We start from the raw sequence: 17,969 nt of genomic DNA on the forward strand, positions 1-17,969 counted from the left end.
GAAAAGAATTTACCATGCTAATGGACATCAGAAGAAAGCAGGAGTGGCAATCCTTATATCAGATCAATTAGATTTTAAGCCAAAGACTGTAATAAGAGATGAGGAAGGACACTATATCATACTCAAAGGGTCTGTCCAACAAGAAGATTTAACAATTTTAAATATCTATGCCCCCAACGTGGGAGCAGCCAACTATATAAACCAATTAATAACAAAATCAAAGAAACACATAAACAACAATACAATAATAGTAGGGGACTTTAATATTCCCCTCACTGAAATGGACAGGTCATCCAAGCAAAAGATCAGCAAGGAAATAAAGGCCTTAAATGACACACTGGACCAGATGGACATCACAGATATATTCAGAATATTTCATCCCAAAGCAACAGAATACACATTCTTCTCTAGTGCACATGGAACATTCTCCAGAATAGATCACATCCTCGGTCCTAAATCAGGACTCAACCGGTATCAAAAGATTGGGATCATTCCCTGCATATTTTCAGACCACAATGCTCTAAAGCTAGAACTCAACCACAAAAGGAAGTTTGGAAAGAACCCAAATACATGGAGACTAAACAGTATCCTTCTAAAGAATGAATGGGTCAACCGGGAAATTAAAGAAGAATTGAAAAAAATCATGGAAACAAATGATAATGAAAATACAACGGTTCAAAATCTGTGGGACACAACAAAGGCAGTCCTGAGAGGAAAATATATAGCGGTACAAGCCTTTCTCAAGAAACAAGAAAGGTCTCAGGTACACAACCTAACCCTACACCTAAAGGAGCTGGAGAAAGAACAAGAAAGAAACCCTAAGCCCAGCAGGAGAAGAGAAATCATAAAGATCAGAGCAGAAATCAATGAAATAGAAACCAAAAAAACAATAGAACAAATCAACGAAACTAGGAGCTGGTTCTTTGAAAGAATTAATAAAATTGATAAACCCCTGGCCCGACTTATCAAAAAGAAAAGAGAAAGGACCCAAATAAATAAAATCATGAATGAAAGAGGAGAGATCACAACTAACACCAAGGAAATACAAACTATTATAAGAACATACTATGAGCAACTCTACGGCAATAAATTTACCAATCTGGAAGAAATGGATGCATTCCTAGAAACATATAAACTACCACAACTGAACCATGAAGAAATAGAAAGCCTGAACAGACCCATAACCAGTAAGGAGATTGAAACAGTCATTAAAAATCTCCAAACAAACAAAAGCCCAGGGCCAGACGGCTCCCCGGGGGAATTCTACCAAACATTTAAAGAAGAACTAATTCCTATTCTCCTGAAACTGTTCCAAAAAATAGAAATGGAAGGAAAACTTCCAAACTCATTTTATGAGGCCAGCATCACCTTGATCCCAAAACCAGACAAGGATCCCACCAAAAAAGAGAGCTATAGACCGATATCCTTGATGAACACAGATGCGAAAATACTCAACAAAATACTAGCCAATCGGATTCAACAGTACATTAAAAAGATTATTCACCACGACCAAGTGGGATTTATTCCAGGGCTGCAAGGTTGGTTCAACATCCGCAAATCAGTCAATGTGATACAACACATCAATAAAAGTAAGAACAAGAACCATATGATACTCTCAATAGATGCTGAAAAAGCATTTGACAAAGTACAACATCCCTTCCTGATCAAAACTCTTCAAAGTGTAGGGATAGAGGGCACATACCTCAATATCATCAAAGCCATCTATGAAAAACCCACCGCAAATATCATTCTCAATGGAGAAAAACTGAAAGCTTTTCCGCTAAGGTCAGGAACACGGCAGGGATGTCCATTATCACCACTGCTATTCAACATCGTACTAGAGGTCCTAGCCTCAGCAATCAGACAACAAAAGGAAATTAAAGGCATCCAAATCGGCAAAGAAGAAGTCAAATTATCACTCTTCGCAGATGATATGATACTATATGTGGAAAACCCCAAAGACTCCACTCCAAAACTGCTAGAACTTATACAGGAATTCAGTAAAGTGTCAGGATATAAAATCAATGCACAGAAATCAGTTGCATTTCTCTACACCAACAGCAAGACAGAAGAAAGAGATATTAAGGAGTCAATCCCATTTACAATTGCATCCAAAACCATAAGATACCTAGGAATAAACCTAACCAAAGAGACACAGAATCTATACTCAGAAAACTATAAAGTACTCATGAAAGAAATTGAGGAAGACACAAAGAAATGGAAAAATGTTCCATGCTCCTGGATTGGAAGAATAAATATTGTGAAAATGTCTATGCTACCTAAAGCAATCTACACATTTAATGCAATTCCTATCAAAGTACCATCCATCTTTTTCAAAGAAATGGAACAAATAATTCTAAAATTTATATGGAACCAGAAAAGACCTCGAATAGCCAAAGGGATATTGAAAAAGAAAGCCAACGTTGGTGGCATCACAATTCCGGACTTCAAGCTCTATTACAAAGCTGTCATCATCAAGACAGCATGGTACTGGCACAAAAACAGACACATAGATCAATGGAACAGAATAGAGAGCCCAGAAATAGACCCTCAACTCTATGGTCAACTAATCTTCGACAAAGCAGGAAAGAATGTCCAATGGAAAAAAGACAGCCTTTTCAATAAATGGTGCTGGGAAAATTGGACAGCCACATGCAGAAAAATGAAATTGGACCATTTCCTTACACCACACACAAAAATAGACTCAAAATGGATGAAGGACCTCAATGTACGAAAGGAATCCATCAAAATCCTTGAGGAGAACACGGGCAGCAACCTCTTCGACCTCTGCCGCAGCAACATCTTCCTAGGAACAACGCAAAAGGCAAGGGAAGCAAGGGAAAAAATGAACTACTGGGATTTCATCAAGATCAAAAGCTTTTGCACAGCAAAGGAAACAGTTAACAAAATCAAAAGACAACTGACAGAATGGGAGAAGATATTTGCAAACGACATATCAGATAAAGGACTAGTGTCCAGAATCTATAAAGAACTTAGCAAACTCAACACCCAAAGAACAAATAATCCAATCAAGAAATGGGCAGAAGACATGAACAGACATTTCTGCAAAGAAGACATCCAGATGGCGAACAGACACATGAAAAAGTGCTCCATATCACTCGGCATCAGGGAAATACAAATCAAAACCACAATGAGATATCACCTCACACCAGTCAGAATGGCTAAAATCAACAAGTCAGGAAATGACAGATGCTGGCGAGGATGCGGAGAAAGGGGAACCCTCCTACACTGTTGGTGGGAATGCAAGCTGGTGCAGCCACTCTGGAAAACAGCATGGAGGTTCCTCAAAATGTTGAAAATAGAACTGCCCTATGACCCAGCAATTGCACTATTGGGTATTTACCCTAAAGATACAAATGTAGTGATCCAAAGGGACACATGCACCCGAATGTTTATAGCAGCAATGTCCACAATAGCCAAACTATGGAAAGAACCTAGATGTCCATCAACAGATGAATGGATCAAGAAGATGTGGTATATATACACAATGGAATACTATGCAGCCATCAAAAGAAATGAAATCTTGCCATTTGCAACAACATGGATGGAACTAGAGCGTATCATGCTTAGCGAAATAAGTCAAGCAGAGAAAGACAACTATCATATGATCTCCCTGATATGAGGAAGTGGTGATGCAACATGGAGGCTTAAGTGGGTAGAAGAATAAATGAAACAAGATGGGATTGGGAGGGAGACAAACCATAAGTGACTCTTAATCTCACAAAACAAACTGAGGGTTGCCGGGGGGAGGGGGTTGGGGAGAAGGGGGTGGGATTATGGACATTGGGGAGGGTATGTGATTTGGTGAGTGCTGTGAAGTGTGTAAACCTGGTGATTCACAGACCTGGGGATAAAAATATATGTATATAAAAAATATATGTTTATAAAAAATAAAAAATTAAAAAAAAAAAAAAAAAAAAAAAACTATGTCAAGGAATTTTTTTCTATTTTTTTTCCTTTTAGGTGTTTTATGGTTTCAGATCTTACATTGAATTTTTTAATCCAATTTGAGTTAACTTTTGTCAGTGATAAAAGATAGGAGTCTATAGTTTCATACTATTACCTGAAAATATCCAATCTTCCCAGCATGATTTGTTGAAGAAACTGTTACTTGCGTGTTAGTTTTTGGGCTCCCTCATCAAATATTAGTTTACTATATATGCATGGGTTTATATTAGTTTACTATATATGCATGGGTTTATTTTCTGGGTTCTCTATTACATTCCTTTGATGTACTTACCTGTTTTTGCATTAATATAATACTGCTTTTTGTTTTTTTTTAATATTTTATTTATTTATTTGACAGACAGAGAACACAAGTAGACAGAGGCAGGCAGATAGAGAGGAAGGGAAGCAGGCCCCCCGCTGAGCAGAGAGCCTGGTATGGGACTTGATCCCAGGACCCTGAGATCATGACCTGAGCCAAAGGCAGGTGCTTAACCCACTGAGCCACCCAGGTGCCCTATAATACTGTTTTGATTACTGTGGCTTTATAGTATAGCTTCAAATCAGGAAGTATAATGTCTCTTGCTCTATTCTTCTTCAAAATTGTTTGGGCAATTCAGAGTCATTCGTGTTTCCAAATAAATTTTAAAATTGATTTTTCCGGGGTGCCTGGGTGGCTCAATGGGTTAAGCTACTGCCTTCAGCTCAGGTCATGATCTCAGGGTCCTGGGATCGAGTCCTGCATCTGGCTTTCTGCTCAGCAGGGAGCCTGTCCCCTGCCCCCACCTGCCTCTCTGCCTACTTGTGATCTCTGCCTGTCAAATAAATAAATAAATAAACAAATAAATAATTGATTTCTCTACTTCTGTAAAAATGCCATTGAATTCTTGCAGGACTACATTGAATCTATACTTGGCTTTTTGGTAGTATTGACATTATAAGAATATTAGTTCTTCTAATTCACAAACACAAGGTACCTTTCCATTTATTTGTTTCTTACACTCTTATCAGTGTGTAATAATTTTTGGAGTAGAAGTTTTTCACTTTCTTTGTTTTTTTCTTAAGTATTTTATTGTTTTGGTGATATTGTAAATAGAATCAGTCTTTTTCCAGATAATTTATCACTAGTGTATAGAAATATTACTGGTTTCTGTTGGTTAACTTTGTACCCTGAAACTTTACTGAATATATTAGTTTTTTGGTGGAGTTTTTGTGATTTTCTTTATATAAAGTCATGTCATCTGCAAATAGGAACATTTTACTTCTTCCTTTACAATTCTTATGGCTTTTGTTTCCTTTTCTTTCCTGATTAATCTGGCTAGAATTTTCAATACTTTGTTGAATAAGTGCAATGAGATAGTATCCTTTTTTCTTATTGTTGATCTTAGAGAAAAAGCTCTCAACTCAGCCTTTCAAAATTGAGTATGGTGTTAGCTGTGGGCTTGTCATAGATAACCTTTATTATGGCAAGCCACATTCCCTGTATACCTAATTTGTCAAAAGTATTCATTATATGTATATGCAATATATGTATATGCAATATATGTATATGCAATAAAGGGTTTACATCCAAAATATACAAAAAACTTATAAAAGTCAGCACCAAAAACCAAAACATCAAATCAAAACAACAACAAAACAACAGAATCTGATATCTATTCATCAATTGTCCATTCATGGGCAGAAAACATGAATAGATTTTTTTTTTCCAGTGAAGACATGCAAATGGCCAATAAACACATGAAAAGATGCTCAACACCCCTAATCATCAAGGAAATGCAAATCATAATCATAATGAGATATGACATCACACCTATCAGAATGAGTAAAATCAGAAACACAAGAAATAGCAAGTTTTGATGAGGATGTGGAGAAAAAGGAACCGTCATAAAGTACGGTCAGAATGCAAATTGGTATAACCAAAAGCAAGACAGAGAGAGTTTCCTCAAAAAGTAAAAAATAGAGCTTCCCTACAATCCAGTAATTCTGCCACTGAGTATTTACCCAAAGAAAAGAAAAACACTAATTCAAAGAGATATGTGCACCCCTATTTTTATTGCAGCATTCTTTAGATTAGCCAAGATACAGAAGAGACCCAGTGTTGGTTGATAAATGAATGGATAATGAAGATGTGATATATATACAATGGAATATTATGCAAATGTGAAAAAGGATGAGATAGCGTCATTTGTGACAACACTGATGGACCTAGAGTGTACCATGCTAAGTGTAATAAGTCAGACTGAGAAAGACAACTACCATATGATTTCACTCACATCATCCAATATGTGGAATCTAAAGAAGAAAAAGGAATAAATAAATAAAAACATGGAATCAGACCTATAAGTTGCTAGAAGGGAGGAGTGTAAGGGGATGGGAAAAATGGGTGACACGGAGTGGAAGACACAGGCTTTCCATTATGGAATGAATAAGTCATGGACATAAAAGACACAGCATAGGGAATATGGTCAATGATATTGTAGTAGTGATATATGGGGACAGATGGTGGTTACACTTGTGATGAGCACAGCATAATGTATCAACTTGTTGACTGACTATGTTGTACATCTGAAACTAATGTAACATTGTCAACTATTCTCGGAATTTTTAAAAAAAAGAGGTTTTCATCATTAACAGATACTGAATTTTGTCAAATACTTATTCCATTGGTAATGAAATGATCATATAAGTTTTCCTTTTATTGTATTAATATGTTGTATCACATTGATTGATTTGCACATATTAAACCACCATTGGATCCCAGGGATAAACTCTGCTTGATTATGGGACATGATCCTTTTAATTTGCTGCTGAATTCAATGTGCTATCATTTTGCTGAGAATTTTTGCATCTATATTCAACATGGTATTGGTCTGTCATTCTCTTTTCTGGTGGTGTCTTTATCTGGAGTTTGTATTATGGTAATGCTGCCTTGGATAAATGCCTTGGAGTGCTCCTTCCTCTGATTTTTTTGGGAAAAGTTTGAGGTTTTTTTGTCATTTATTTTATAAATGTTTGGTAAAATTTATCAGTGAAGACATCTAGTTCTAGGCTTTTCTTTTATGGGAGATTTTTTAATTACTGATTCACTCTCTATAATAGCAATTAATTGGTCTATTCAGGTTTTCTATGTCTTCCTGATTCAGTTTTGGCAGTTTGCATGTTTCTAGAGTTTTTTTCCATTTTATCTAGCTGTCCAGTTTGCTGGCATAAGTTACTCATAGTGCTAACAGTTAGTTTTAAATATAACCTACCACAATCTCATGTTCTAAAAGTTTGCTAGAACAGGCCAGGTTCGAAGAAATTAACATGAAAATGTCCAAAAAGGGATAGAGATAAAAGTCAGTAGAAGCTTAGAGAAAATATTAATGAAGAAAGGGCAATTTTCTGAAATAAAAAATCGCTTTTCTCTACCTCTTGTAGATGGTATTCTAATTGATGGGTTGCTCCTTGCAGTTCCAGGTGGGCTCTGTATAGAAATGCCAGTGGCACTATCCCAGATGACTTCATCCTCTTGGGATTCTCAGATAACCCCAGGCTAGGAATGACCCTATTTGTAGTTGTGTCTGTCTTTTACACAGTAACCCTCATGGGCAACACCACCATCATACTCCTGTCTCACCTAGACCCTCACCTGCACACCCCCATGTACTTCTTCCTCGCCCACCTCTCCATCCTGGACCTCTGCTTTACCACCAGCTGCATCCCCCAGATACTGGTCAATTTCTGGGGCTCAGACAAGACCATCAGCTACCTGGGATGTGAAGTCCAGCTTTACATCTTCTTGGGACTCGGAGCTGCACAGTGTGTCCTGCTGCTGGTCATGGCCTTTGATCGCTTATGTGGCAGTGTGTCGACCCCTGCACTATGCAGTAATCATGTGCCCAAGCCTGTGTCACAAGCTGGCATTCCTGGTCTGGGCAAGTGGAATTTTTGGCACCTTGGTACAGTCTCCTACCACCATGAAACTCCCCTTTTGCCACCACCACCAGGTTGATGACTTTGTCTGTGAGGTCCCTGCACTGATCCGTCTGGCCTGCGGAGACACACATGTCAATGAGCTCCAGATTTCAGTGATTGGTGCCATCTTCTTGATGGGGCCTCTTCTGCTTATCCTTGTCTCCTACGAGAACATCGCCCAGGCAGTACTGGCCATCCAGTCCCAGGAGGGCAGAACCAAGGCCTTCAGCACCTGCTCTTCCCACCTGGCCGTCGTCTTTCTCTTCTACTGCAGTGTCACTGCTGTCTACATCCGACCCCGGAGTCACTTATCCCGGAAGGGAGGCAAGTTCCTAACTCTTTTCTACACTGTGGTAACTCCCACTCTCAACCCTCTCATCTACACTTTGAGGAACAAGGACATAAAGGGAGCTTTCAAGAGGCTCTTATGGAAAGACAGAATGGCCAGTGAAGAGTGAGGAAAGGGCTCAGACTCAGAGGGAGATCAGCTTCCTTTGCTCAAATGTGTGATTTTCATGCATGAGAACTCTGAACTATCACCTCTAGTGGAGGGGACATTAGCCTCATTGTACAGTGGACTAATGAAATGTACATTTGATGTACCTGACACTGTTACCTTTTTTTTTTTTTTAAGATTTATTTATTTATTTATTTATTTATTTAACAGAGAAAGAGAGAGAGAGATCACAAGTAGGCAGAGAGGGAGGGAAACGCAGGTTCCCTGCTGAGCGGAAAGCCCAATGCGGGGCTGGATCCCAGGACTCTGAGATCATGACCTGAGCTGAAGGCAGAGGCTTAACCAACTAAGCCATGCAGGTGCCCCTGAGTCTGTTATTTTTTTTTTAATTTTTTTTTAAGATTTTATTTATTTATTTGACAGAGAGAGATGACAAGCAGGCAGAGATGCAGGCAGAGAGAGAGGAGGAAGCAGGCCCCCCGCTGAGCAGAGAGCCCAATGCGGGGCTCGATCTTAGGACCCTGAGATCATGACCTGAGCCAAAGGCAGCGGCTTAACCCACTGAGCCACCCAGGCGCCCCAAGAGTCTGTTATCTTTAAACAGAGATGCTGGAGTAACACTGGGACTTGTCAGGAAGTAGATACCACTCTCACTATAAAAACAAAAAGAGAGCATTTATTATGAGGAATTAACTAGATATTGAAGGAAGGAAAATGCAAAAGGAAGCACCCTCTACCACTAGAGGAACACAAAGAAAGAATAGGAATTTTTCAAACTTAAGGCCCAGAGTAAAGGGAGCGTAAGTTTTCAGACTTCCTACTTCTGAGACAAAAGCATTACTGGCTGGGGTTAATGTCATTGAGGAAACACTGGTTTTGTTACCACCTAGTGGAGAATCTTCATTCAACTGTTTTTTCCCTAATACACTGCCCCTATAGATGAAATGAACAGGAAAGAAACCAAACAAAAAACAAAGAGGGAAGAACACGTCTCCTTCCCAACATCAGCCTGCTCACAGCCCACCTGCTTATCTGAAGTCTCATAAGAAATGAGCAAGCGAAGCAGAAATATGGCATGCACACTCCCAGCATCACCCTCACCATGAAGCTGGGTGATACAAGTGTGGGTTCAGAGCTGTAAACCACAGGCTTCATGTCTCATAACTCTTGACACCATGAAAGCAATCCAGAATACAAATCTAATCAAGAGGAAGGTACAGCCCTGGTTATCTTACAGATTATGCTCGGTATAATTCCCACACATCACTTTCTGTTAAGCAAAAGCTCCATGTGTGAGCAGAATAAAGATAAGAAACAAATATAGGAGTTTACATTCTTGAAATACCCTAAAGAAAATAATAATCTCAAAACTTACAATCTTATGGCTATAAAGACATCCTTACTGTGCCTGTTACACTGTTTTTATTTTAAATGAAACTTTGTATTTTGAGGTAATTGTAGATGCATATGCAACTGTAAGAATTAATAGATATCCCACAGACCCATTACCCAGTGCCCACCATGGTAACATCTTGCAAAACTGTACTACAATGTAACAAGCATACTGACATTGATAAACAGAAAATAGGGAGTATTTCCCCACACACAAGCATCCTTCTCACTGTCTTTGAAAGCCACACCTGCTTCTCTCCCACCCCAATCACACCTGTTTAAATCCTGGCATCAACCCATCTATGCTATGTTTCTACATTTTGGCCAACTTGAGAATTTTATACAAATGTAACTACATAAAAAGTAGCCTATTAAGACTGACATTTTTCATTCAGCAGAATTCTCTGGAACTGTATCTGTTGTTGTGTGTATCAATAGTTTTTTTGTTGTTGTTGTTGTATTTCCTTTTAATTGCCAAAGAGTATTTGAGGGTATCGATGCTTCAGTTCATCTAATTCACCCATTGAAGGATTCTGAGCTGTCTCCAGGTTGGGGCTATCAGAATAAAGCTGCTATGAACATTTAGGAACAGGATTTGTGTGATCGTTAGAATTGTGTTTCTCTTGGACAAATGCAGAAGAGTACAATTGCTGAATCATATAGAAAGCACGTGTCTAACGTTGTAAGAAACTGCCATAAGCTTAGCAGCTGTAAAACTTACTTTTCCCACAAAAAAACATAGGAGCAATCCAGTTTCTCTGCATTCTCTCAAGCATTTGGTGTTGTTGCTGTTGTTGTTGTTTTAATTTTACCCAATTCTGATAGATGCCTAAGAATATCTCACTGATTTTCATTTTAATTTCTCTAATGACTATAAAGATGAACATTCTTCATCTTTCATCAGTGAATCGTCCTCAATAAATCTTATCTTTTGCTTGTTTTCTAATTGTTTTCTGTTGTTAAATTTGAGATTTCCTTGTATATTCTACAGGAAAGTTTCTTGTCAGACATATGGTTTGGAAATACCTGATCCTTATCTGTAGCTTGTTGTTGTTGTGGTTGTTGTTGTTTTTACCATCATTTTAACAAAGACTTTCACACAGCAAACATTTTAATTTTTTTTAAGATTTCATTTATTTATTTGAGAGAGAGAGAGCACAGGGACAGAGTGAGAGGCAGAAGCAAGCTGAATAAAGAGCTTGATGAGGGACTTGATCCCAGGAACCTGAGATCATTACCTGAGCCAAAGGCAGATGCTTAGCACACTGAGCCACCCAGCCACCACTAAAATTTGTTTAAAGATTTATTTATTTATCCTAGAGAGAGGGTTAGTGGGGACAGGGGCAGAGAGAGAGAATCTTCAAGCAGACTCTGCACTGAGTGAGCCCAACTCAGGGTATGATCTCATTTGAACCAATGAGATCATAACCTGAGATGAAATGAAGAGTGGAACACCCAATTGACTGAGCTACCCAGGAGCCCCCAAACATTTTAAATATTAATGAAATCCAGTTTACCAAGTTTTCCTTTTATGGATCATGCATTTAGTGTCATCTCTAAAATCTCTCCATGCTGTAGGTCCAAGCTATAGAAACTTTCTCCTATGTTGTTTCTTGAATTTTTGTGGTTTTTCATTTTATTTTTAGGTAATCCCTATATCCAGCACGGGGCTTGAATGTACAACCCCAAAAACAAGAGTTCATGTTCCACTGACAAAGGCAGCTGTGCATCCCATTTTTGTTGATTTCTACACAAAATGTAAAGTTGGGCAGAGGTTTATTTGCTTATTCAGCATGTGAATATCCAATTACTCCAGCATCATTTGTTGAAAAGAGCTTCATGAGCTCCAAGACTGGGGGAGAGGAATGAATAATAAACAAGGAAACTGAAGCCAGGGACCTCACCACAGTGTCATTCCTTGTGTCTGGAGACCCCCGGCTGGCTTCTTCTCTCTTCTTTGAGATGCTTCCTGATACTTGTTTTATATGCAATATGCAAGGTTTCAGTTGGAAAATTTGATCCATCTTCAGAGAAGACATTCCACCAGATTGTTTTTAGTTAAATGTTGATATAAATAAAGAAGTCAACAAAATCATAACCTGCTAATGCAGTCCTCTCTATCCTGCAATAAAAGAGAACCATATACTTGTCTGAGTACAGCTCAGCTGACCTGTCCCTGCTTCCCAGACAAATGCATGTGTCTCTGGACCTGTAGCCTCCCTGCTCCAGTGTGGGATAAACAGCATCAGCATCACCTGGAGCATGATATAAATGCAGAATCCCAGGTTCAAAGCCAAACCCACCAAGCCTGAATCTGTGTTTTATCCTGTTCATAGATGATATACATGAGCAGAACAGCATGGGAGGCACAGCTCCATGTATGATCACTCAGAAAGGGATTCCCCCTTGTTAGAATTTGTTATTCAAACACTTGGCATGGCCTCAGGGCCTACTGAATCATTCTCCATGCTTCATCAGCTCCAGTCCTGGGAACTGCTCATTTATCTCAAGAGGCTTGAGGAGTACCAAACCACTTCAGTAATGGAACACATACATTTCTATTGGTCTATAATCTTCATGAGCAGAATTATTTGGTGCCCTTCCTTTTGCATTCTTCATCCCACTTTTTCCTCTGCCCACTTCCTTTTTCTTTCTTTCTTCTTAAACAGCTCATCGATTTCTTTTGTAACTTTTCTCTTCTGCCATTCCACACTCCGGGGACACAACTCTGTTTTATGTTCAACCTTAGATCTCATCTAAGTGAAGTCTTCCTTGAGGAAATGGAAGAAAGTTTTCAAATTTTACTTGATTCTTCGAACCCCAGTTTTTCACTTTATATGTTTGATGCTGAAATTTCATTATCACTTATTTGATCTTTGAATGCATTTACCTGGACCTATGATCATTTGGCTGTTGATAAGTAATTTAGACCCTTTTATTGGTGCGAAAAGGCATGGATTTTCTGCACTAACTCTGCATTAGAGCATTTAGAGCATACTAGTTTGCTAGGGCTGCCATAACAAATACCACCATCAGCTTAATGGACAGCTTAAATGACAGAAAGTTATGTTGCCACTGTTTTAGAGGCTACGAAGTCCAAAATAAACATGTCAGCAGGGAAGATTTCTCTTCAGGTCTCTCTCCTTGGCCTGTGGATAACTGTCTTCTCCTTGTGTATGCGTATGGTTTTCCCTCTTCGCATGTATGTGTCCTAACCTACTCTTGTAAGGACCCAATCAGACTGAATTACAACCTAGCCTAATGAGTGTGCTTTAACTTAATATCTTTTTTGAAGTCTCTTTTTGAAGTCTCTATCTTTAAATACAGTCACCTTTTTGAGGTACTGGGGGTTGGGGTTTCAACATAGGAATTTAGGGGTGGGGGGATACAATTCAGTCCATAACACAGAGCCATAGAGAACACAGCACAGTTCAAGTATATATTCTGAACAGACAGCTATTGAGGAAGGGAAGATAATAGCTCCTCAAAGGTTAGAATGCACATGTCCATTAAGAGAATTCTAAGCAGGAATAAGTAAAGAAACAGGACTGAAAACAGGCATGGTTGTCCAATCACACTCATAGCCACAAATATCTGTCTACCCCGAGTCAGGCACAGAGATCCCACCCTCATGCACAGCTGTCACCCATTGTCACACAGTGCTCCATTATTATGGAGATGAAGAACATGATGAGAACCTGCAGTCTTATCCCAATAATAGGATAGTCCTCATTTCTCAGACACACTTAAAGCTGAAAGAGACTTAATGGTACCTTTTGCATGACAGACATTATTCTAAGTGCTTTACAGATATTAACTCATTTCTTCCTCACACACCAATTATGTGTGAAGCAGATGTGATGATCTTTGTCATGTTACAGATGAGGACTCAGACACAGAAATAAAGGGGCTCCCATGGTCACACAGTCAATGAATAGTGAGGAGGTACTGGCCTGTGTGGTCAGTCCAGAGATCACTATCTTGACCCCAGGATGGGCCATGGCAATGACAATCTTGAGGGTGTGGTATGCAGCTGTGTGTGATGTGTGGCTCTCTCTGTGTGATGCAGTCCACATCTACAACAACAGGGAAATTGGGGTAGCTCCTAGAGGTTGGAATCAGACATTCCTCTGGCTGGAGGTGAGATAGAAAGGAGAGAGGGGAGAGGGGAGTGCCCTCATCCCACTGACTTCTAAGCCCTGCAACTCTTAGTGGGAAACATGACACAAACACGCATTGTGGCGATGTGATTGACAAAGGTGCCAACAGGGTCTGATCAAATCCTGGGAGTTCAAAGGTCTACAGACCTCTCTAGCACCACCACAAAATACTTTGGAGGAAGAGCAAGCAAAGTATTTACTGCTGAAGGGATGCCTGGATGGCTTAGTTGGTTAAGCTCTGCCTTTGGACTCAGGTCATGATCTCAGGTCCTGAGATCCAGTCCCAGGTGGGAGTGGGGGAGGGGGCTACTCAGCAGCGAGTCTGCTTCCCCTTCTTCCTCTGCTCCTCCACTGCACTCATGCACACTCTCTCTTTCTTTCAAATAAATAAATAAAATCTTTAAAAATATGTCTTCTGGTGAAAATAGAAGAAAATTACAGAAAACTAAGCTGCAAAGATAAATTAAGTCATGCATATAGAAAACGATGACAGGCATAGAAGACTATGACTGTCCTTTTACACAAAATTATTATCACTAACGAAAACACAGCAAAACAGATGCACCTGGAAATTATTAAAACATAGCATGTTCCTGAAATAAAAGAGAATTGAATCTGAAGATTAAAAGGCCAAAAAGAAATAGAACATGCAGTATTGAAAGAGAAGTGCCTAATGAAGTTACTTAGCTTCAAAGATAAAAAAGTAGAATCTAGGGTGGCTCAGTGGGTTGAAGCCTCTGCCTTCGGCTAGGGTCATGATCCCAATGTCCTGGGATCGAGCCCTGCTTCAGGCTCTCTGCTCATCAGGGAGCCTGCTTCAACCTCTCTCTCTGCCTGCTTCTCTAGCTACTTGTGATCTCTGTCAAATAAATAAATAAAATATATTTTTAAAAGAAGTAGAATCTAAATGCATCTTATCAGAAAAACAATTCAACTACAGAGGAGAAGAGTCAGACCAGGTTTCAATCTAAGCATAAAATGGTGCAGTCTCTACCGAGATTTAGTTTTAATGAGCTGTCAAACCATACTGTTGCTGTATAACCTGTTTTCAGACAAAAACAACCATGAAGATCCAAGAAACAAATTGAGGGTTTTAGAAGGGAGGGGGCTGGGGGAGATGGGTGAGCCTGGGGTGGGTATTAAGGAGGGCACATATTGCATGGAGCACTGGGTGTGGTACATAAACAATGAATTTTGGAACATTAAAAAAATAAAATTTAATTAGAAAAAAACTAATGTATTATTGTATGGTGACTAACATAACACACACATACAAAAAAAAAAAAAAAAGAAATCCTGAATCTCTGTATCTTGATTTCACAGTTATTTATACAGTTGGTTGATAGGTGATAGATACACAGATACATCGATGATAGGATAAAGTAAATCTATAATGAGGTTAATATGCTTAGGAACCTAGATTTTTTATATAAAATAAAGATAAAATGCCAAGAAATTAAATAAAAATCCTTTAATCTTACTTTGGAACAAGAAATATCACTTTCAAGTACTGACTTATTTGTTTATTTATAAAAATAACCCAGTAGTAACCCCGAACTTACAGTCCTGATTGTAACCTGTAAACACCATTTTACTCTAAAAGAAACCAAGAATTGTGAATCTTAGGTCAGTTCCTTTTAAACCATGGAGCATAACAGAAATATCGCCACTACTCCAAGTAGCAAAAACTGATATAGGAGAAGACATTAGAGTTCAAAGAGGATGACCAAGAAAGGATTCTTGAGATGACTTTGGTATAAAAAGATGATTTTATTAAAGCACGAAGACAGGACCTGTGGGCAGAAAGAGCTGCACCAGGGTCATGAGGAATGGCTTTCAAGTTGGGAGTGGTTAGGGAGAGCATAAGTCTCTAAGGAATTTAGAAGCAAGGTTGTCAGGACCTTGAGGGGCTAGCTATTGTTGAGAAAAGTCACTTATTACCATCTAATAAAACCTTAGTCATGAAACCCTTCAGATGTATAGTGGTGAGCCATATGCTTGGGGGATGATTGCTAACATGTATCTAGGGGGTAGAGATTAAGGAAATTTCCAAAAGAATTTTCATATGTTAAAGTAAACTTTGAGGATCGTGGGGGGTCTGGCTAAGATTGCCAGTTGCCCTTAACAAAGTAGCAACATCGAGGGATTTGGATCCCTAGAGAAATATCACTCTACCTGTTTGAAGGACTTGTCAATGGGTTGTAGATAGTAAGGAAATTTAATAATTTTTCTTCTGCCTTTGTTTCCCACATTAAAAACTATATAATGTAACAAACCAAGAAGGAAGAATAAGATGTAGGAGGATGAGTAAAGAAGAGACAGCCTTGGTATTATTTAAAAGCATTATTTATATAGGAAAAATGAGTAGATCACTAGATGAACCCACTAGACAAACTACTAGAACATTAAGACATCTCACTATAACTGTTTGACTAAAGATAAATAGTAAATATTTACATAGTAACTTACTATTTAAGTTGTTGATTTTATATATATGTGTATATATATATATGCACATGTGTGTATATATATATGTGCACCTGTGTGTGTGTGTGTGTATAATCACTTTCACAATCCAACAGTGACACTACCCAGGTGATCCACCCAACTAACACCAGGAATAGAAATGTGGTTATATGGGACAGGTCTATAAAGGACCCTCTTTGACAGTTTGGACCCCTATGATTGCACAGGAAATGAACAAAATTTCTGTGAATGTTCTATCAGCAGAAACACTGACAGCTTGGAAAAGTAAGGAGGCAGATACAGAATGAAATGAAGGAAGGCTGTTAATGTAAGATTCCACTGGCAGAAAAAGGGAAAACTGAGCTATATATCTGGAAATATATATTATTTTTCAAGAAAAGGAAAGAATAATCCCAGAGGTGGTCCGCGTTTAACAAGGCTGTCACTGGCATCAGGACCCAGAGTGTAGAGTCTCAGAGGTGGGGCTGTCTTTTCCTCAGTCCCAGGGTGTAGACAAGGAGGGCAGAGGACAGCCAAAGAGGATTATTCTCAAGCCTTCAAATCTAATGAAATCTGCCATCAAGTTGCATACTCACTTGGGACCAATGCACCTGTTGCTCTTCTGATTTCTCTCCCTTGGAATGAGAGTGTCTATCTTATGCTGCCCCACCACTGTATCTGGAAAGCACATGGCAAGAGGTCTGGCTTCATGGGTTCACAGCTGGAAAGGAAGAATCATCCCTCAAGTCTCACCTATATCTGATTTAGATGCTGTTCAGATGAAATTGGGTGCTGAAGTGAGTTAAGACTTCAGGGGATTTGGAGAGACAGTGAATAATTTTACAGGTGAGAACATGAATTTGGGGAGAGATCACATTTATGAGTTGAACCGTGTTTCCCAGAATTCATATACTGAACTCCCAATCCCTACAACCTCAGAATATGACCTTATTTAGAAAAACAACATTGCAGTTGTTAGCAATTAGCATTGCAGCTAATTAAGATGAGGACATACTAGTGTACAGTGGACCTCCTCCTTTACTACAGGTATTTCTTCAAAGTTTGGTTACTAGGAAATCTTCAGTTGAATGCCTTGATTCTGGGACTGAATGGTACCATTGTAACCCAACTGTACATTTTGCTGTTACGGACTGTACGTATTTGCTGGGGCTGCCACAAACAGCATAATCTAAACAATAGACATGTATCATCCCACAATTCTGGAGGGTAGGAATCTGACTGTGGTATGCCAGAAGATTTGGGTCCTCTCAGGGTTATAAGAAAGAATCTGTCCCATGTCTCTCTCCTGGCTTCAAGTGGTCTGTGGGAAATCCCCAATATTGCATGGCTGGTACATCTCTGTCATCATTCATCCTCACCTGGTGTTTTCCCTGCATGCATTTCTGTGTCCAAATTCCACTCTTCCCATCTCATCTTATATATAAATTAGGACTCACCACACTCCCTGTGTTCCCATCTTAACTAATGACATCTGCAACAGCTTTATTTCCAAGTAAAGTCACCCTCTGAGGTACCGGGGGTGAGGATTTTAACCTCTGAATTGAAAA

At 39.1% G+C, this 17,969-nt stretch overlaps 2 protein-coding genes across 2 annotated transcripts in view; one reads left to right on the forward strand and one right to left on the reverse strand.

The window, feature by feature from the left end:
- Positions 1 to 17,969, reverse strand: part of NLRP3 (NLR family pyrin domain containing 3) — a 78,626-nt gene that overhangs the window by 2,326 nt on the left and 58,331 nt on the right. The gene's annotated exons all lie outside the window — the stretch shown is intronic.
- Positions 7,478 to 8,384, forward strand: LOC131832695 (olfactory receptor 2H2-like). Its single transcript, XM_059176041.1, is given in 2 exon segments — positions 7,478 to 7,804; positions 7,806 to 8,384. Coding segments are annotated over 2 exon segments (873 nt in total). The 5' UTR covers positions 7,478 to 7,510.

This window comes from Mustela lutreola, chromosome 5 (assembly GCF_030435805.1).
Source record: "Mustela lutreola isolate mMusLut2 chromosome 5, mMusLut2.pri, whole genome shotgun sequence".
NCBI lineage: Eukaryota > Metazoa > Chordata > Mammalia > Carnivora > Mustelidae > Mustela > Mustela lutreola.